Genomic DNA, 23,080 nt, shown 5'->3' on the forward strand with positions numbered 1-23,080 from the left:
ATTGGTCTCTGTAAATCATTCATGCCAAGTAATGTATGAACCTCCACCATTTATAAATATATATATATATATATTTATATAGAGAGGAGAAAAAGAGGATGTGCAGCTGTGGTTAGCTCTACCAAATGAGGGGATTTGCTTACATGTGCAGTACAAATACGCTGCTCTACAGCCTCCTCCTAACAGGCTGCAAGGAAGAACAAACACACAGGCTGTGCTGGTACCTGTTATCATGCTGTCATTTTTTTATTCACTTTCTGTCCTGTATTTTTTGTCTTTGTTATATTTTCATGCTTTTTTTGCTGCTCATATTTTTCAGTTTTACTATTGCGTTAATTATGTTTTTGCACCTCTGTTTTGTTCTTGTTGGTGCTAACTCTCCATTTCTAAGTCCATACTTTTATTCTTGGACTCTGTTGGAGTAGATTTACATAATTCACAGTTGAACATGATGCTTTCTTGTCTAATAGTGGGTGTTGGTAACTCTCAGCTTCTGCCCTCTATCACGTGGCTTTCTTCTGATTGAACGCTGCTTGCAAACAAAAGGTTTAGACTATAGTAGGTGGGGCTTTTGTGCATGAGGCAAAGCAGGAAACAGTCCTACAACTTTATAGTTCCATTATGTAGTGAGTGGGTTCTTACTTAAATGCCTAAAATCTGAATGTCTGTTTATACAAGCTTTAGACATTTTCAATAAATTGCACAAGTACATTTCCCCTTTGGGAAATTTGGAGACTTTTCATACCCAAAAGAAGACATTTTATAAGAAAGTGGCAAAATGACACAGCTGATTTGTTTTTGGAAATTTTGTCTCTTTTGGGATTTTTTTTTTTAACATAGAAAGCAAAGTAGGAAAGTAAGGAGATGGCAAGGGGGGTGGGGGGTGGTAGCCTGGGGCAGCTTGAACAGGCAGCTCGGTAACGACTTCAGTCTTCAGTACATGGGTTGCTACAGGAGCACCTGTCTGGAGGGTTTAGCATCACTATGCCAAACGAATTTATCTGACTGTAGTGCACTTTATCTATGGTGTAATATTGGGTTTTTGTCTTCTTGTGACTGAATTAACACCTTGGAAATCATAGAAGTAGCATCAATTTTTGGAGATTAGTTTTCTGAACAAAACTTGAAGTGTTACAAGCTGTTTTCTTCAACACTCCAAAGCTTTATGGGAGACTGTCATTGGGGGTTTTTTGGTCGAGGGAGCCACAACAACCCTAATATCAGGGGTTGCTTTTAAAAAAATGTCATTGCTGCAGTACTTTGTTGTGAATATCCAATCCCACTGACATCACACAGACCCAATGGTAGAAAAAATGTCAAGCAGATCTTTTAGAGCAGTCTAAAGCCCGAGTTTGGCCCTGGTTAATATGAATATGCACTACTGTAGCACAACATATACGACGAAGAATAAGCAAGTACACTTTAATCTTACCTTGATGTTATTTCTTTGATCCTAACTCTATTTTTGCATTCTACTCTCAGTAACTTTATTTATATAGCACCTTGAAACAGTTATTATAATCTTTCTCGGTGAGCACTGGAAACATTTAAAAAAAATCAATATTTATTATAGGAATAAGAGAAACTTTCTGCTGGGTTGGAGAAGAGCAGCTGCATGGCTGCAGGCTGACGCTGCAGAGGCAAATTGTGTTAGAAAATGGACACTAAGATATTTTGATGGGTTTTCTCCACAAGGTTTAAAGAGTTACCCTCCCTGCCTGCCCTAAATAAACATTTGTCACACAGCCTCATTTCTGAGATTAAACTTTCCACCTGCATTAAATACCAAGACATGCCTGCCAAAAATGAGTTTTAGGAGCATATTTGCACATGGATTAACACGTAAGTTTGTAAATTCACCTGAACTTGTCTCACTATTTTTTTTTTCTCTTTTTAAGCTTCCTCAGATGTATCTCTTGAGTCTTGGGTTAGCCTATTTAGACATCAAAACAGTAATAAATAAAGGCACTGCTGCTGTACAGGTGAGAGCTCTAAAATCAAAAATATGATGAAAGCAACAAAACCATAGAGCAAGCACAGGAGGGCAAAAATGTATCTATACTTAAACTATTACCAGGGAGTCCCAGGCTTAAAAGCAAGGAGAAACTATTTTCCAGCTCAAAAATAAAATCTGTGCTCTAAAGGATTAAAACAGAGTGAACAAAATACTGTCCAACATTAATGCTGCTGCAGTCTGGGGTGAAGATGATAAACATTGCATAAGCTTAGCATTAGCATTCCTGCTTACAGGGTGAGATGCATATAAACTTTTTTTTTCATACCACGATGATGCAAGATTCAAACCTAATGGAGTAAAGACTCCTGTTTCCTGTCTCATGGTAGCAGGAAGAGTTTAAATTTTTATTATCTACTCAGGACCTTAACATTATTTCACTTTCCTTTAAAGGGAAGATCATATGCAGGAGATTTCGTTTGCTTGGGGATTGAGTAGATAACTTTGATATTTCTGAAACTACAACAGTTGGTGTGCAAATGACCCATGAAGAAAAACACCAGTATATACTTGACTATTCCTTGGCTTTTATTTAAGGCAGACTGAACCCAGTTCTTTAAGGAGATAAAAACTATTAATTATTAAATTCAGAGAAGTTCCTGGCAACTTATTTAAAAGAAGGAAAACTGAAAATTGACCTGAATCTGACAAACGGATTAAAAATGGTCCATGCAAATATATCTTGTGTAGTTATGAGCTATTTGAAATTGCTAATCACATTCTTTAATAATCCAAAACTGGTTTAAATGCCAATGCTACAGTTGCACAACAGAAAACGGTGATTTTGGACCACTGCACAGTCAAAATGACACGCTTTAAATCAGTCGCACTCATTGGTGCAGACTGGCCCGGGTTAATTGTAAGATGTTGTGAATTTGTCTGTTTTTATAAATTAGACGGCAGTTATTTGCAAACCTTCAACAATCTGTCTGAAAGTGATTGCAGTCGGTCCGTGTCAGACCAGGATGCCAGTTATGCTCAATCGTCTTCTGCCATCTTTGCATTTGAATAATTTGATCAAATCCAACAACAAACAACCAAAACAGTTTTTAGTGAGTATATACGTTTATCACAACGTTCATACAGGAGGTGCCACTGATTAGATATCTAGTTTTTGATGAAAGACTCCCACATAATCATGCTTGCTTTTAGCATTTGTATAATATTTTGGAATGTGCTGATTGTGAAGTTCTTGGCCAATACTTTTTGTTTGCTTTTGTTGTTGTTATTTAATCCCCGTTTTTTTCTGTCAGACAAACTAACTTTGAAAATTTAGACAGTGCGGGGCTGATGTGACACAACAGATGAACGTCCGCCATTGCCATCAGTAAATATTAAATGTTATCATTTTTGCTGATAGGTCAAAAGCAGTCAACAAGCAGGATTTTCAATTAACATATCACCCCACCCTTAGTGTAATATATTAAAATTATACATGTATGCATGTAAAAGTATGTTGATATGTCCCTGAGGTCACTGACTGGCAGATCTGCAGGAGGTTATTGTTAGAAACCTTGAAATATCCCCAGAGTTTCTGTCTGCTGCCTGGTTTCTTATTCCTGTCAGTTGGCCTGGAGGGAGCTTCCCAGACCTGCTCTCATTGGACCTTATCGCTTACCCTGCAAGGAAGATAAAGCATGGAAGCTATTTGCCTTGTTAATATACTCAGACACACACACACACACACACACACACACACACACACATCTCTGAGTGACAGAGGAAGCAGAAAAAGAGTCTCTCCTTTTGCTCTCACATTTGAGTATTATCAAACCGAGGCGCTATCTAATCACAGATTAGCAGTTGACTCTGGCATGCCTATTGTTCAGCTTTCTCTCTCCACTCTTATCGCTGCCTTGTTCGCCTGTCATTCATTCTTTTTTTTGTCTTTTTTTTAACACCGCTTTATCTCTAATTTTTCTCCCTCTTTTGTCTTTCCTTTGAATATACATGAATATATCGGGAAATGTTGACTTTTTGATAAGTTTAAAGCCAGCTGGCTTAATTTAGCCTTCTGGGTAATTAATTACATATAGCATTTTCATTATAAGCACTTTATGAAAACCCCTGAACTTTGCAGGTTTGTATGAAAGAAGGTGGCCCCTGTAGTGCTCTAAAGCTGAATGACCACCTTTCTGTTGCCACAACAGCATTTTAAACCAATGTAATTAACTAACACGTATTGCCAGAGCGCACACCAGCTCACTGTAGCACAATATTTCAGGTCCAGCCTCAAGGCTTTTGCACTCATTTTGAAACAGTTCCAGCAAATGCTCTGATTAAAAAGCTATTGACCCAAGCAGTTTCACTTTTCCCCAGCACACACTGTGAAATACCAAGCATCTCGGCTTAGTGTACTCATTTTTATTTAATTACAGCTCTTGCGAGCATGCTGTACCTAAATGTGGCATTAGAATGCAGCCGGCCTTTGCTCTGCTCAGCAGCGTGAAAAGACCAAGAGTTTCCTCTGGTGAGGCCGCGGGCCTGCGGGCTCATCCGTCAAGATGCATCTCTGGGTCGAGCCCAAGATACACGTAAAGGACGAGCATGGTGATATTCTGTGTTTTTCTTAGCCAAAACCAGCAAAGACCTGGCTAATAAAATATTGATTGTCTGCCGTCTTATTCCTCTGTGTCAAAGAGTTTCGTTGTTGTTTAAAAACTCACACATAACTGCAGTGGTCCTTTAAGCCAGAATTTAGGGTAAGTGACACTGGTGGGCCGTATAGCCGCTGGAGATTGTGTGTGACTGACGAGGGAAAAGAAGCAGCATAGTCGTGACAGATAATGCCACTAATAGGTGGCTCGCTTCAGCACCAAACATGTAGTAATCATACACTGTATATAAAAGATGGACGTCACCATGGGGCTGTCAGCCAGCTGTTTGTGATCACCTATTTTTAAAGCCTCTACTTTAGCTTATTGGCTCTTCCAGTGTTGGTTTTCTGTAACCAGACGTGATCATATTTATAAAGGACAGCAGACTTATCAGCTAATATGAGCAAGTTTGGTTTAAAAATGACCCACATACATACAGATACCTGCTAACTTGTTGCAAGTAACACACAAAATTGACACATGGCTTTGAGATGGCCTCAGCTGGCCATTAGAGGAACTACAGCTTTTGTATTTCCCCAGTCAGCTTTACTTTCAGCTCAGTTGACACATGATAATAATTTGCTACTGGAAATGAGGCTGAAACCAATTAACAGAAAAACATAAACTAACCAGAGATAATATTCAATTTATTCAAAGGATGATAGTGGGTAACATTAGGTACGTAGTGTAAGCCATCGTCACACAGTCAAGAAATAGCTTGTTGAAGTTGTTGAGCAGAATTAATAAAGGTGGTTTAAAGCTATATGTAGAAAGTTGGGTACTTTTATGAAATCTACAGTTCATGTTGCTCCAGGCACAAAGCTCTTGAGGTCAGCTTTGAGTCAAACACGACTGTGTCCATATTGTCTCATCTTTGCAGCGAGGAGGAAAAAAAAAAAAAAAGCCCAAATTTCAGTGGGCGAAAGTGCGCCGTGCCCCGCGGCTCTGTGCTCAATATTAATGCCCAGTGCCAGCTGCGTGCCTCTTAACTCTTCACCAGGCAACTCGCTGCTCTGTGGGACTTACAGTCCAATTACATCAGCTATCTCCCAGGCTTTGTTAGCAGGCCTCTGTGCGTGTATGTGTAAATCTGTACATCTGTGCATGTGCAGCAGCTGAAGTCCCCTCTGATGCCTTTTTGATGTTATACCGGTGCTTTTAAGGGCTAATACAGCATGCCTGTCTTTCTATCATGTCTAACCTGGCTTTGAAAAAAAGTTAGTGCGCGTATGTGTCTCGATATGTGTGTGCCGTCTCACTGTGGAGATCTGAAGACTTTTTTTCCTCTTGCAGACAGCACTTTGACAGGTAGCTTTGTTTAACACTTGTGCTACACAATGCCTAAAAGATCTTTGTTCTCTGCTCAGCCTGTCTGTCTGCCTTCCTCTCCTCCTAACAGCTTCTCTATTTATTTTTTTATTTTTCACAACAGCAACAACGCTTCTTTGTTATTTTAACCAAACTTACCTGATTGATTGCCCCTCTGTCAGCTTGTTTCACTGTTAAGGATGCGTTTATTAATATAAAAATTGCCTCCGCACTTACTTTGGATGCTAACAAGCTGTGCCGACTTGACGTTAAAGCCACCCTAATCAATATTTCTAAATTCGTGGTGTTTCCGAGGACTGTACTGGATAACAGACATGCATCCCTCTTAGCTCCAGAGAGAATTTAAACATCTTTCCACTAATTGTTTTGTTTTTGTATAACGGCAGCTTTGGCTTCATTCTCAGCACTCTTATCAATAAAACTGATAAAGCCGCAGTAAACTAGCTGTATGGGGTGCGCCAATAACAACTCAAAACATCCAAAAGGACCACAAGCTGAGATTAGTGTTCACAAATTCAGAGTGATTGTACTGCCTGTCTTTAACGTTCCAATCTTTCTTTGTAGTCTTTCATTGTCCTCTGAATCGCTGAGCTCGTTATTTATTTATTTTTTAAATGACAGATAATAATGTTTTTGGCTGCTTATTCATCCAGTGGGAAGTCCATCCCTGGTGGATGCACTCCAATACCAGCTAATTTAAGTATAAAACACACATTCAGAACATTATATTCTAAAAAAGCTTGCCCGCAAGAGTAAAGCATTAAGCAAAGAGCTCTAATAAAATGTCCTGACTTGACTGAAAAATGTTTCCCTTGTCACAGGTTTGTTGGTGTATAAAAGATTTAAGTAGCCACCGTGACTCCACCCACTGGTTAGTGATGTCCCATTATGAAACCAGGAGCTGAGCTTTTTCGCTGCTTGAAACTGGTCGTGATATGCGAAGGATGGATCTGAAACCGATGATATGAAACAAATGACACCGCACACTCATTGGCTATAGACTTGTGATTGATTGCCACTGAGGATACTCTGGATAATTATCCTTTCTGACTCTAATAATGATCCTTAATTATATAATGAACTTCTTAATGTATTCACAGAGATTGCGCCTATAAAGTCATCGGCACAGTGTTTTCTGAGTTTCAGTCGACTTCTAGACGATCAGAAGATTTTTGCCAGCAGAGAAGTTGTCCCCCCTGCTGGCTATTAGAAACAATACAGGTTTAAGGCTTTGCTTTTCATATGCTTTCACGCTGTCTGTGGTTAAGCTGCTGTAAGGTTCCTGCTGACATTACAGCACTCATAACTTACTGAATTAATCCTCTTTCCAACAAAACAAAAGTTGCACACTGTCAAAGTGCTATAGCTCAAGTTAGAGTCATATAATAATCATATAATAATATTTGACTTATTGGTGCTCACTGCATACTGAATGTCCGGATCACAGCCTGCCTCCTGTTTTATTGTCATTATCCATTAGCCTCATTAAATGCTTTGTTTTTCAAGTTAGTGCCTTTTTAAAAAAATTTGTTCTGTTTTTTTTTTTGTTTTTTACCTCATTGTTAATGCATTTAACCACAGTGTGCCCCCTCCCTTTTTTGTGTTGGCCAACAAAACTGACAAGGACGCACCTTGTTTCGTACCTTGTTTCGTACCTTGTTTCCCACTCACTGTGCACTCCCTCAGTTCATTTAGCTGCACTCCATTAAACATTATTTCCACTGATGGTTTTTATTGAAGATGTTATGTTTAGGCTGTTGCTGTTACATTTGACTAAGATGTTGGTGCATCAAAGTTAAAAAAAGAAGTTTTGTGGTTGTGTCAAAATGACAGATGTCAAAGGCGGAGACAGAATCATGTTGGCCGGATTTAAAGTAAATTCCTCGGAGCTGTTGTGTCTTTAAAAAAAGCCTTGAGTAAGACGTTGATTTTGATGTTTGTTGTCTGTGTCTAAATTTACCAGTCGTCTAAACACAAACTGTTCTCTGTAGACTTTCAGTCTGTCACTTGCAAGAAACCCCTATAAGCTTGCTATGTTTTGTTTTGGTTTAGGGTTTTTTTTGGCAGGCAAAAAGACAAAACTCACCAAGAACTGAGTGGTTTCACAAGAGAATTAAACTTTTTAAACTTTTTTGGGGTGTTGTTTCAAAATATGGAAATATCTTTTCTTTTTTTTAATCAATCAAACCATCCACTAGGGCAGGTCTTTTTGCTTGAAAGCCTAATTTTTTTTTATCGCAGACCTTTAACAAGAAGGTCTTGCCACAGACGTTTGCATTGACTGACATTTGCCAGAGACTCTGTGACATTTAGTCCCGCGTGTGATCCATTTTAATACTTTCGATTTATTATACCTTTTGAAAATCAGGTCTGTAGCTTATTTGTCACCACGCTGAACAAACCAGGTCATCGGTTCTCTTGTGGTTCGCAGCACTTTACAAGCTCCCTTTTCTCATATTAGAGGCGCCCAGATGCCCACGAGGTTGGGTTACCACATGGGTGCAAATCCCATCAGTGGTCAGGCCTTTGGTGCATGACGCTGCTCCTGCTCTGCCCTGTATTTTATTCCCTATTTAGCCAAATATCACCCCAGAAATGATCTTAAATAAATTTGTGTGTCAAATATTGCACAACAGAATGTGGAAGACCAATTTCAGGTGTTTGAGCTGTGAAATGAGTTAGTTTTGCTTTTCCTGGGGTGAGTCAGCCTGTTTATGATTTTTGGCCTTGGGGAAGTGTGCGGGTGAATATTTGACATTTTCTATCACATGCAAGCCTTCCAGCCTTTTAGCTGAGTCTTGTTCTATGACAATACAGACTTTTCACAGCGACATTTAAATGATACCTCACTACACTGAACACTTATTCACTCTGTCTCTCTTTCAGCTCTACTTTTTGTTTTATGTTTGAGAATTATTTCTGTATGCATTATTTATCATTGTTTGAATTAACTCGTTTGAGTTCGTATGCTTCCTGGTTATTCCGAAAGTGGCTGCTGAGGCTGGTGAGTCGACCTTAATCACAGGTTAAGGGCAAAAAGATTAGGTGGGAGATGTTTTGTGAAGCTGGGAGTGTTGGGTTATTTAAAAAATTCTGATTAAGATGATAATCAGCATTTTTCCTGACTCAAACTAGGCTCTTGAGAGGGTGGGTGACTACAACTTTGATAATTAAAAATGCTATTTATGAAACTCCTGGTCAATCTTACTATCGTAGACTACAAAAATATCTTTCACTGGTCATGCAAACCACAACATGATGAAGCCGCCTTGTAATATGCAAATTTCCAACACAGCCCTTTTCCCTGGCTGCTGGGCTCAAAACTGTTTTCTGTTTGTCAGCAGTTGAATGTTGTTGTTTTTTTTCCCCCTTCGACAGATAAAATCAAATGTGAGCAGGGAAGCAAAAATCCAATCACAAGTAGCCACTTGTGCATTTAAAATCAGAATATCAGGTGTGAACCGCAGTGTGTCTCAGCTGGATCCAGACGCGAGCTGGATATGAGATCTTCCGTCTGAACTGATTCCCATCCTCCCACCAGACTAGACACTTCATTACTCTCCCTGAGTGATATAAAACTCTTCTGCTGACAAAAAACACGCAGTGTCCTCTGACTTTTTCTTACGTTTCAAAATGAATTGATTCGTTTTAGACATCTATCTTTAAAAAAATACTATAGTGATACAGGAAATCGATACAAAAGGCTTTTTGCATGACAAAAGTAAACGCTCATTGCAGCAGAGCATTAACCTAAAATTGCTGCTTGATGCTCACATTGCAGTTTTTATCCCTCCAGCCCATCCAATTGTGCACTCCTCCCCTGTAACTTTCCTACAGAGACGGCAATTTTCTATGTAAATTCGCTTTCTCCCGATCGTCTTCATTTCCATACCAGCGCCGTCAAAGGAGCTGACTGTCAAAAGTGTGCCGAGTCAGCACCGACTCTGCCACGAGAGAGCTAGGAAATAATAACGTCAGTCGATCCTCTTTGCACCTGTGCACGCACATGTGTGTATGTGCCTGTGTGGGGTTTTTTTAATACACAAGGTGAGGATTGCTAATTTCGTGATGAAAGATAAAGCCAAAGCTTTTACCCGTCTTAGAAAGAGATTCTGCTTCTCCTATCAAGTGTCAGACTCGAGAAAGGCTTCCAGCTGTGAAGCCAAAGGGGATCCAGAAGTTCTCTGTCATCTTTGTTTGACTGACATGAGCTCAGCAGTGTCTTGTTTTTTTCTTTTTTTTACCTTAATACCTGTTAAAAGAGTGTATTTGAAACTTTTGTTTTATTTCTATGAATTACACTAGATTCACTAATAGATGAGTAATGTTTGAAATAACAGCAGAAGAAAAAAAAAATGGTTTGCATAAACAAACACTGCATGCCCTATAAAAGTTCTCATGAATAGCATCGCTGTTACGGGTGCCAACCAGAGACGTGACATTATGATCCTGATTTGTTTAATGTAGTAAAATTAAAAGCAGTGGTGGAGAACATGACAGCGGAGGCCCTTCTTGCAGGGTGGATACGATGAGTGGAGCATTGTGCTAACTTTGTGCGTGCTTATATGCACCGCATTCATACACTGTGGAAAATGGACGCATGAGAAACACAAAAAGGCCACATTCATTATATGTTCTGTCATAGTACGCTTTTAGAATAAACTCAAGAAGCTTGTAGTGGCTTTAATTATTCTGAACATGGCGAGATGAAAGAAGATGGGAGCCTTTAAAGGAGCTCCAGCACGGAAGGCTAATTACTAAGTGAAGACCAGTCTGCTCTCAGCTGCTATACAGTACCTCCAGGCTTGACGTCTGGCCCGAGTTGTATTGAATTAGGGCCAATAGATTAGCCGACAGTGAGCAGCATCTGTTTTGCTTTTGTTTTTTATAACTCAGAGCTGCATTCGACTCTGTCAGCGCACTCGGTGGATTGAGCCAGTCGTTAGCACAGAGTATGGTCAATAAAACATCCATACATTATTCTGCTGGATTCAAAACTGCACACAGTAGATGACAATCTGAAAGTGGAGTCGTTTGAACAAGAAGATCTCAAGTTTCAGAGGCTAAAAGTTCTGTTTTGTGTCTACTACTGATTTGTATTTAATGTAAATATTTAGGTCAGTCTATGGTTAAAAGCCTTCAAATTTTATATGTCTAATAAACTGTCCAAATTTTAGATTTTTGATTGATCCATTTTAAATGAGCTTGGACCCAAAGAAGTTGGTAGTTTTAAATTGTTGTAAATGCAGCGGTGAGCTTCTGGCAGTGGTTCTTAGAAATGTTCCTAAGCCCGTGCTGTGATTTCCGTAACTCGTCGTGTCTTTTTCAGTGCAATTTACTGCCTTGCAATCTGTGTATGCTTATTGTTGTCACCATCGCGAACGGTGGCGGGTGCCAAAAGTGACGCCACAACTGCTGGCACGCGGCCTGCTTTGATGTTGTTTAGGCTTGCCATGCATTTCTCGTTTTCTCTTTTGTAACTTGGCCTACACACAAGTTTAAACTTGGGGACAATTTTACTCTGTCTTCACCGCCATTTCAATTATATATCACAGCAGGAGCACAAAGGTTCCTCGAAAACCTTGAGGAAAAAACCCTCAGCGATTGCTTTGTTTCCTTTTTTAACTTCTTCTATTCTGTTTTTTCCTTCTGAGTTGTGACACCTAATATTCATTAGCAGACTGCAACAAATGTAACACAACTTTGTTTCAATTGTCATGCTAAAGCAAACAATGCAGGGGCCATCAGTATTCGGTCCCAAGGGGCACGGTTTCTCTTTTAGCCTTGTCGCTTTCTCTTGATCCTGCGAATTATTCATTTTTATAATATGTCTCATAAATGATGTCCCAAAATTCTTGCAATCTTTGGTCGAGAAATGTTTTCCTTAAACGACTGAACAGTATACTTTTCTTCTTTCTCCTGAATACATACGTCAGTGTTACAACCTCATTAATTATGAGAAATTTGACCATTTTTTTGACTCTCTCATCTTTTCACTTTTTCCAGTTAAATGTAGGCTTTAAATACTTGTAGATTATTGCATTCAGACTATTTTGGAAACAGGATTGTTGTTCCTTTATATTACACTATTTATTCTCACAATAACAGTGAAATGTTCACTGTCAATGGGTGACATTTGGGACACAGACCACAAAGGACAACTTGCATACATTATAGCTCATGTCAACAATCTCTCTGTCAACATTTTTCATTCTCCGTCACCTTTTACGCTAACGGCCGACCTTCTAAACGAGAGGTTTGTATACCCTTTTGTGTGTTATCATGGCTGACAGGTGGCCCCTGCCGAAACACCACAATAACTCCGGAGTTGCTCTCTCTCCATTTTCTCCATCCAGTCTCATTAGCATTCAAACTGCTTCACCTGCAGGGCTCTTTAGTAGTTGAGGGTGAGTCAGAGTTTAATTATTTTGGACAGTAAAAGGAATTTTTTTTTTTTTTTTTTTTGTAGTCTGGACAGATCCACCTTTTAACACCACAGTGACCCTGGGGGGGGGGAAGAAAACATGCTGTAAGAGCGAATGCATTCATGGGGTCAGGAAAGTGCCAGCATATACCAGTGAACTGTAATGCTGAAGTTCTGTTTTCTCAGTATTTCCATATCATTTAGATAGACTTGGAGGAGAGTTCCCTGTAAAAACCATCAGTTACCTTGGTTAATATTCCACCCTGAGGCATCCTGCCAGGAAATGTTTTTATACCTTGCAGGTATTTGCATTTTCCACCTTGGTGAATGCCAGCGTTGCTTCCTCCTGTTGTAATTCAAGGCTATGAGTTCAGTCTCTGCTCTGACCCACACAGATGACTCAGTAAGTTATAGTCCGGGTTTTTTGCTGAACTTTGTACGGTTTTACTTTTATTTGCATATCAGACAACATGTAAATCAATACTGGCATTTTTTTTCTGTTCTTAGTTTCACTCCTTCCCATTTGCTTTCCTTAAATTATTACGATTCCATCTCTCCCATCTCAAATCTGTGTTTGGTTTTCTTCCCTCATTCATCCTACGTTTTCCCTCCCCGAAGCAAGTTATTAACCCAGAGTGAGCGAGCGAGTGAGACGGACACAGACAGAGAGAGAGAGAGTGAGGAGGACAAGAGCAACCATTCACACAACAGCAGGCTTCTTAACTACTGAAAGCTGTCACCTCCTCAGAGTGGTTTGTGTGCAAGCCTCTCCAATACAGCTGTCAGGGCAGCAGTCTCCAAACGGGCCTCCTTCAGCTGACACTCAGTCGTACACTCACTTATTTTTTCCATATTCAATCTGCACTCATCGCTGAATGGATTAATTAATTCATGAAGTGAAAAAACATAACACTTCTGTGTCCCTTTAACGCTGCGCTAGACGTGCAGCCCCATATACAGGGTAGGGAATGCTGTGTGGTACAGGAAGAATTAAAAATTGGGTGTTTAATTGTCAGTTCGGAAAGAGAAAATCTTTATATTTCAGAGGCAAAATTGAAGAGATATACAGGAAGGTGAGGGTGGACTGCTAAAGGTCCCGGCACAATAAAAACCCATGTTTTGCCAGGTACAGATCACATGTTAACGCCACATGTTAACCGAGTTCTATGGACATCCCACATCATCATTATTTAAACCATTCGTTTAAAGTCAGACTGGACGGTGTAAAAAGAAGTTTGTAAAGGTGGTTTCTTATAGCTCCATTCTGATGCTATTAGCTCATATTCATGACACGGGGTGCGATGCAGTGCTGGAAATTGATCTCGCCACTTAAAACTGTGGTCAGACTGTGTTGGCCTGCTGCATTGAGTTTGTTTTAATTGACTACAGACAAAGACAGACGGTAAGGCAGAAAGAAACAACAATAGAAAAGAACCACATCAAACCCCTCACAGCTTTGGGAACCTGTGTTACCTGCTACTTAATAATCAGTGACAGATGGCTGAATAAAAACAAAAAACAGTCTTTAAATTAATCATGAACTAGTCATGTGTCTGTAAATACATCTGGGTGACCATGCTTTTCAGTTTTGTTTATAGCCAAGATAACAGAGCAGATGCAGGGCAGGAAATGAAAGAAAAAGAATGAGATAAAATGCGAGTGTTATATATGCATGAGTAGAAATTTGAATTGAAGATGGGAAAGGGGGGAAAAGGGGGAGGCAAAGGAATAAATCAATTTTCATCAGGTGTTTAGCAATGATGGGCACTGTCAGTGAAATGAGGAAGAAAGGCGGAGGAGGAGGTGAAGAAGGACAGAGGGGAGGAGAAGAGGGTAGCGTGTCAGGATCTGGGAGGGAGGGAGGTGTCGGCTCGCGCCGTCCCCGCAGACGCCGCTGTAATCTGGGCCACGTGTCCCAGAATGCCTGCTGGTCACCCAGAGGCTTGGCTGGGTGATTCATCTTAGTTAGGGAGCTGTCCAAGCGACTCTCCGCGGACTGCAACACATAATCGTACACGCAAAACACACACACTGCAAACATATGTGGTTAGAGAAGAGGCGGAGATTTGATTGGCTGAACACCCATGCTTAAAACTTTAAGGTCCTTGGTTCCACCTTCCACTGTCATCTCCTCACTCTGAACATAACCCGAATCTTATAAATGACTTTAACTCTGACCAAAAACGTAATAAATCTAATTTATCTCATTCATATGAGTGCGCACACCTGTCAGCTATAATCACAACAGGAAAACGCAAGGTGGAGGCATATGTTAGTTATTCTCTACTCGGAGATTACTGAAGCAGATGAAGCTTAAGGTTGTCGGGAGGGCCATTATCTTCTCCAAACAGTTAAGGCAGCTTTTACACAAACATGGCTGATGTCTGCTCAAATTCTGGATGTTCTATCATCTACCATCTTTTGTAACAACAAAATTTACTCATCACTCCCTCATTTTTGAAACGCTACAGCAACATGCGGTGTAAGAGCTTAGCTTAAAACTTCATTCTTGAGCTCAACTTTATCCCATACAGAGCTGCAAAAAAATAAATAACTAAAGATTTGTTTAATTTTTGATAAAGAAGCTATTTTTTCTTTATTAAATTATTAATTATTTGGCCTAAAGAAATGCCAGAAATACTATAAATATTAAGTTTTCCAAGGATAAAGTTTGTTACCATAGAGAAATAAACATTGTGAAATAACTTGAGAGCAAATCAAAAACTAATATATATATTTTATATTTTATATATATATTTTTATATTTTCCAATGTCCCAATTGCTTAAATGTTTAAATATAAGTAATCAGTAATCAAAATTTTGGACATGCTGTCACAGCCATTGATTCTTCACTTATGGTTGATAGCTTTAGGTAATCTTGGAAAGACTTTTAAAAGCATGAATTTACAGTAAGTACTTTTGCCATCTTTCACTTTAATTGGTTTAAATAATTTGGATATGCTGAACATTTGCTTGCAGCCAGCCTAATTAGTAGTTCTCATTTATTGTTGCTGTACTTGAGTCCTTTTTATTTATGTTGCTTAGCAGTTTGGTTGGTAAACTCCAAATTAATTGAGGCTGTTGTCTGTAATGTTAACAGGCTATTTTAATAATGTTTTGTATTTGACTGCAGGACTCACTGACGTCGTTTTTGTTTCCTTAGTGTTCCTGAGATCTAACTCTCGATCATTCCAGAGAGCAAAACACCCATATCAGTGTTAATGCCTGTGCTGTGTTTTACACCTCATTGACAGGTGGCCTCCTCATTTGTTGACAGTGGTGATAGCCAGTCTTTACCCTGTGGAAATAAATCAGTCTTCTTTGTGTAAAAGCTGTATTGACGGGCCTGATGCTCTCACATTCCCTTCCTCATTTAGTTAAACCTGATTCAGTGGCTGATGTTCAGTGAATGTCTCAGCATGCGTTTAAGTATAGGAGAATGTCACAATTCCAACCACTAGCTTTTCACACTGAGCTCAAGAAATCAAAGTTTAACCATCGTTTCTACTCCCTTGTATTCACTCTGACGAGCTCTTTGAATAACACACTCTGAACTCATTTGTAGACTAAAGACTAAAGCCCAAAACACCTAAGGGGAGGAAAGTAGAGTAAATTTTCCTTCTTTCTACCTCCTTTGTTAATGGTCATTGCATTAAAACCATGGGAGTGTGTCACATTGAGAATAGAGGTTTCTGACACAGCTTCACCTACTTCCAAGGTTCATGGAGAAGAACAAGGCTCTAAAGAAGCTAAAGCTCCAGCAACACTATAAACAGTATAAAGAGCAGCTTTATTACTTGACCAGCGTGTTTTGGGATTGGTTGTTGATGACACTGATGAAGCTTAAACTTTATATTGCAAGTGTTGATGGAGCGTTGACCTCTTTAAACCCCATTCAGAGATGAAGCCTAGCAGACAGCTAGCAGGTATAAGCTGCCTGTCAGTTGAAGTAGCAGCTCCCTTAATGCAAACTTTAAACCTTAATACAAATTAAACAGATGAGTTATTAAAAAATTGGACATTTTAACATTATGCGTAATGGAGATTGACTTGCGTTTCCACGACAGGAGCCATTTTCAAATGTGAAAATAATACCGCTTTTTGAAAACCTATCATAATGACTGATGTTTATTAAATATGAAAAGTTATTTAAAGGTTGTCTCGCCGTAAAGGTCACACAGAAAAGTCCTGGTACTTGAGCTGTTTGGTGTGCAGATTGATCTGTTTTCAAATCTCTAAAGCAGATGCATCATGAGTTGTCGGATGCTGATATCTGTTTCATCCATTTGCTAGGGTTAACATATGCAAACAAACACACTGGTGTGTTTTCCTGAAGCCTTTGCTGTCAGAAGCATCGAGGTGTGAAATGTGATTATCAGCATCAGCTTTTACTACTGACATCAGCCACAGGTTTCGTGTGTGCTTTTCGCTTTCTGTAGTACTTATTAAAGCTTGTTGGCAGCTTGCTTGATGGCCTTGGACGCGGAGTGTGTTTAATTCATTCTTGGGCGCATCCTTGGGAGTGTTTTTATTCTTCCCCTCAGTGTGCTTCTAGCATTATTAAAGGCATTAATCACTGCGATCTGATGCCTTGTTACGACACGACTCTGCTCCCACTGCGCACCCAGCTAAACACACACATGCATTTCGGTGGCCTCAGTGCCATCAAACATCTTGGCTTGAAAGTACTGCATTGTGAAAGTCTCCTTGGAATACAGAAGGAGCCCGTGTCAGCGGATATATCAATGTTTTCATCTGTTAAATTATTTTTTGCTCATGCCATGAATCCTGCACAAGAATCCGTCATCTTTAAGGGAATTTTTTAACAGAGAAAACATCGACTTTCAGATCTGGCTGCTTTGCTGTTTCTCAAATTCTTGTTAATATCCCTCTCAGCAAGGTGCATGTTCTTGAAATCATATTTAGGTCCCCCATCATCCAAACTCCATCCATCCAGTTTCTTAACTGATTTTCCGATCCGTGAGAGGAAGTCACAGGAGCAAAAAAAGGATTTAACTTATCCATATTTTTTTCTTCCAGTAGAGGGAGATATTTTAGATATTTAATTTCAAGCCAGCATGAAATAATTTCGGGAAAGTGTTCAAACAGATATTAACACATTTACACTTAAAATACACATTAGCCGCCTAGCTTAATGGTTTCTATCCATTAAGTAACCTGGAACGAATGTACTTCATGTGTTTTTTGCTCATTGCCGACTTTGTGGCTTTAAATATTTGATCTCCCCCTGCTGGTAATGCAACCTCTGCATGCGTGTCCGTTTCATGTTTTGGAGATTACACATTACATCTATTACACGTTTTGTCGTGATATTGGGTTGATAATTGTAGATTATTAGATGATACGCCTCAAGAGGGTTCTTGAGGGTCCTCGGTATTTTTACCGAGCTACTACTCTGCATTTCCTTCATCTTAGGAATGTACAACACTGGTGATTTGAAACTAACCCATTATCTTGGCAAAAACAAGGTTAGAAACTCGAGACTCAAAGTCTACTGAATACATTTCTTACTTTTACAGGAGGTGATGTCATTTAGCATGCATTGTTAGGTAATAACTCAGATTTAGGTGTGCGCGTGTAATAAAGAGTAAACATGTTTGTTCAGCCTGGTAAGAAATATCTCCTGGCTTTTTTCATCACTAATTTGCCTTTTTATGAATCTGTTACTTTATTAAAAAAAAAAAAAAAATCTATTAACTTTTGTGTTTTTCAGGTAATGTATAAATAAAAATTGATTAATTTAATCTCCACTTAGCAAAACATGTTAAATTTCTTTTAGCTCAGGCTAGAGACTCAGTTCCTTCAATTTAGTCAAATTAAAAATATATGAAATATAAAGAAATATGTGTCAATATTTGGTAGATCTCATAAAGTCTGATATATTGGAAATACTCCTATCATCAGTCTCTGTCTACATCTCAGGTGGACAAAAATGTAATAGGAGAAACATGGCTCATCTTGACGGTGTCAAACACATCGACATGTTGCTTCGTCTCACACGCGGATGTCTGACATTTATTCCCAGAAGGCCAGCAGTTAATTTTGGCCACATTTCTGTTACCTCTCTCGCTAGTTTAACTCACAGTAACCTTTCCTGCCCCTGAATTTTGAGGAGAAAGTCATAGAGTTGCCACATTGTTTTGACGAGTGGCCTCTTGAGCTTTTCTTCTTCGCAAATCTTTTTCTCCCTCCTGCCCCCGTCTCTCAGACCCCGCTGAGTGGCTGATCCCTCGAGTACAGAGCTGCCAGCTCATGACGCAGTGTGATACTGCACTGTCTCTGACTCGATGTGTGTTTAATAAAGCACATGTCCACATACAGTAGAATAATGCATGAATAATAACAACAGAGCTCATTACCAGTAGTTGGATAGTTAGTCGGTCCTTTATTCGTGCTGATTAAATACCAATTTGGGGTGATCATCATCATCAGCCAATTATTTCACAGCGTCAGTCACAAAATATTGGAGGAAAGCTTGCAAATTCATCTCCTTTAGATATTTGTGGCTAAGTGTACACTGCTGGTAACATCTGGTTTCAAAAACATCAAGATGGAGACAGCAACTCCATCTTAATACTGTGAACATGAAAATCTGCATGTGCTATTAAATTAAAATAAGCTTGAATTGGCTTTGAATGGCAAAACTTTACATATATTTTCTACTTTGTTGCACGACTGCGAGCTCATAGCAGCCTCTGGTTGAAAGAAATAGCGCTGTGCAGTTCAGTCACACATTTCAACAAGAAACATCTCTGGTGTTGTTGTTTTTTTTCTCCCCTTATGAACTAAGGCAGCTCCCAGAAGTGGGAATAAGTCTCACATGTGCGAGTCACAAACAAGTCTGAAGTCTTAACCTTCAAATCCCAAGTTACTGTGGGGAAACCAAGCAAGTCAAGTCCTATGAGATTCTGATGATCTACCCCAGATTTCACATTTTCTGTCTTGCACTGGTCATGAATGTTCAAAAGACATATTTTTTAGCAATAACCCTTTGAAGCTTTCTGATTTTTAACATTTTGTGGTCTCAATAAAAAATCTCCTAACAGCACAAAAACAAGAGGATTCAGAGGTGCTTTTCAAGAGAGGTGTGGCAGGATCTGATTGACTTGAATCTGTGGGACAGGTGGCACCTAATTCTACACCTAGAGTTAAGTTAAAAAGAAAAAAGTCCAAATCCATGTGGGCTGCATTAACAGACATGAAGCCATTCTCACTCATGTCAGTGGGCAGCAGCACCAGTTTGAGTCAAGCCGCTGAAACCCTGGCAGCAGTGTCAAACTGTCCACTATGTCTTAGGCTAAATCCCATTTCATCTTTACTGCTTTAGTACACTCACACCCGGAGCCAAATATGGAAGTACACTTCACTTTTACAGCCAACAAAATCAGACACCTTGGAGACAACCAAAGCCCTCGGCTAGAACTGCTGCAAAGCTGTCTAGTCAGATTTGCTAACACAAAAGATTAGACAGGGAATTTAAATGCACTTGATAAGAGATCACCACTCAAGGAGAAAATTTGCTGTTGCATTGCAGCAGAAAACACCTGAACTTTGTTAAAAAAAAAAAAAAAAAAAACTGGAACCACAACATGATTAGCACAAGTTTTATACAGGTTAAAAAAAAAATCAAGTCTTACATCACGCTTTTAGGCTGTTACACAGTACTGCAAACAACCAAGAAGTGGTAGACATCCAGGAAAAACACCAGATATTACCATATTAATCTAAGAAGAATGAGCATTATTCGTTCCTGTGGAAATTGAAAGAGTTAAAAGTGCATAAATCCACTTTTATAGGGCACCATTTCCCAGTTTCCTGCAGGTCTGAGCTCCAGGTGTATTTGCTCTTATTTTCAGGTTGAATATTCATGACACTATTTAAAGCCACACTGGGCCTCTGTGGTGGGTCCAAATGGAGCTGAAGGTTACATGCATTGAAAATTCAACTCTAGCACTCCGTAACTGTGTAAATTGATGTTAGTACACTTAAATACACACCACAGGCTTGTGTTTACCAGCACAGCCTGTGATGTCTCGCCCTGAAAGATACCGAAGGGATGAGAGGAGATCAAAGATCCGCGAGTCCGGCTCTCTGTGGATGGAAAGCTGACTTACTGCTGTTTTTTTTTTGTTTTTTGGGTTTTTTAAAGATGTGTTTTGCTCTCACGTTTAAGTTAAAGTTTTGTTAACTCTAGTGAGCAGAAAGTTTTTAAGGCATCAAAATTTGATTCGTTTTTTTCAGGTGGTTTTCTCCTTTTAGCCTCAGAGATTGTGATAGAGTTGCAAATCTTACTTTCTTTGGGCAATCAGTTTGGTGAAAGCAGCAGGATCACATTAAATAGAGGGGAAATGAAACATTGCTGGCCATATAATCGCAAAATGGTGAATTAGACGTAAGCTGGAAAGCCATAAATCTATTTTTTTGTAGCGAGAAACTGTTTTTAAGATATCTATGTTGAGTCAGCGACATTTTAAACAACTAAATGGGCTAAAGTTTCCTCAGATTACACATGGAAAACATCAGTATAGCTCCAAGCAACAGTAAAGCAGGCAAGGAAAGATACTGGCAAAACATTACAGGGATAAAAGGAAGCAGACAGGAAAGAGGAAAAGCCTGGAATAAAGGGATAAAGAGTGGAAGGATGGGGGAAGCACTGAGCTACAGGTGTAAGCCTTGGATTTTGAGCAGAGATGGAGATTTGCAAATGTTGAGTTATATTTTCTGCTAAAAATGCAAGAAACCAACTCGAACCATCTTGTAATGAGTTGCTTGTTTTTGTTCTGTTTCTTTCTCAGGTGTTTCGGAGAAAGGCAGTGGAGTTGGGCGAGAAGCTGCTGCCTGCATTCAAAACGCCCACCGGCATCCCCTGGGCTCTGCTTAACCTCAAGAGGTAAAACAAACAGACAGCACACACACTTGCTCTTTGTCTCCCAGCAGTCCACTTTCAGGCAGCAGGTCTGTTTTGATGGCCTGATGCTTTAAGGAGCGCCATGGTCTGGCCCTCTCTGTTCCACTCGCACACACTGAGCTGAAATGCTTTAGTCTTACATGACAGAGCAAACTTGTCAGACAGAAACTGTTTGATTTTTTTGCATCCAGGGCTTCATCCTTGAAACTGAACTGCATTGGAAAAGACAAACCCAAAGTTCCCGAGTACTGAGGTTGGGGTTACAGGCCTTGTATCGGCCTTTAGTAATAGACTGTGACACACTCTCGAGAGGTTGCCCCTGGGTTCGACTGCTGAAAAGCCTTCACCACTAATATGTTGCAACATGATCCATACTGTAGTTCAGATGTTTCTTTAGGGGCATTGCAAAGAAAAATATTGCTTTTAATTTTTACTGGAAACTATTTGACATCCCTTGTTTTTTCTGAGCTGCATTAATTCAACTTTATTAGTAATAATAAGTACTGAGTCATCAAGTATACTACCAAGTCAAATGAGTCTTTCATGTTTGGTTGTTTTAAAAAGCATCTTAGGACAGAATAGTTAGTGGCAGTGCTGGTGATGTTTCCTTTCCTCTCGCTGAAACCCTCTTTGTGCTCCACCAAAACCTCCTCCATATAAAAAAAACCCTCATACTGGTATTTTAACATTTTTCCATTTGTAGAGCTATAAACTGATTTTTTAGAAGCTAAAAAAATTTTTTTTTACTCATCTAATTTCCAAGTAACAGTCAGTGCTTTAAGAAATTGCTTTAATTTGACTTTAAGAGGTCTTCCTTGTGAGCCAAAACAGGCTTTAAACTACTCTAAATCCTTAGTTTCACACTGCATTTTTGTATCTTTGTCTCTGTATGATGTCATTCAGCATGATATTTTTTTAATAAGGTCATATAAAAATCACAGGTGTCTCACCTGTGGGTTGAACCTGCTGTTCAAACCTTCTTTGTTTAAGGTGAGGAGCTAAAATGCTGCATTTCAGACGATGGATGAACTGAGAGATTAGAGGGTTAAGATAAGGAGGGATTATTTTGGACTCTCAGTCATGCAAAGCTACTCAAGCAGAGTCCAAGAAGAGATATGTGCTAAGAACACAGTTTTAGTTATATATATAAAATAAAATGTGCAAAATGCCAAAATTAGAACTATAAAGCAATTAAAATAAATTCCAACCAATAAGCATATAACATTTTGGGGTCTTTAATATGAAAATATGAGTATCTCTGTATAAAAACAATTAGAGGTCTACAGCTATTTTTTGCTACAGTCCTTCTGTCAGTCACACATGATGAGGGGAGCACTATTTTCTTTCTATCAGTCGTTCCCCAAAGAGAGACATGACATCCAGTCTGTTTGTCAGCCCGTTAATTAAAAGGCAGGTTGTCATGACGATAAGCGTGCTGTAACAAATTAATTTTCTCTCTGTCTGTATGGGTGAATGGACTCTGCCCGCCTTGTCCTCTTCCCTGAAGTGAGAAACACCCCAGGGAGAGTGAGTGAGTGAGTGTGTGTGTGTTCATGTCTGTGCACATGTATGTGGCTCTGCACACATATGTGATCCCCAGAGGCCTGAGCAGATTGCTGTTGATGATGACTTTACCTGCATGACTGAGTTATGATAGCTTAGAACCACATAAGCACAAACCCACATTCCTACACACACACGCACACACACACGCACACATACTCAAATAACTCTGGAAACAAATTACAATAACAAATATAAGAGAGCATAGGCTATTAAACTAGCT

General features: G+C 39.4%; 1 protein-coding gene across 1 annotated transcript in view; it reads left to right on the top strand.

Moving 5' to 3' along the window:
* man1a1 (mannosidase, alpha, class 1A, member 1) overlaps window positions 1-23,080 on the top strand; it is a 148,200-nt gene that overhangs the window by 90,377 nt on the left and 34,743 nt on the right. Inside the window, exon 5 of the mRNA XM_003456632.5 lies at window positions 21,182-21,276. Coding sequence (XP_003456680.1) covers window positions 21,182-21,276 — 95 coding nt within the window. The remainder of the gene's footprint in view (window positions 1-21,181; window positions 21,277-23,080) is intronic.

The sequence above is a fragment of the Oreochromis niloticus genome, linkage group LG15 (assembly GCF_001858045.2).
Source record: "Oreochromis niloticus isolate F11D_XX linkage group LG15, O_niloticus_UMD_NMBU, whole genome shotgun sequence".
Lineage (NCBI taxonomy): Eukaryota > Metazoa > Chordata > Actinopteri > Cichliformes > Cichlidae > Oreochromis > Oreochromis niloticus.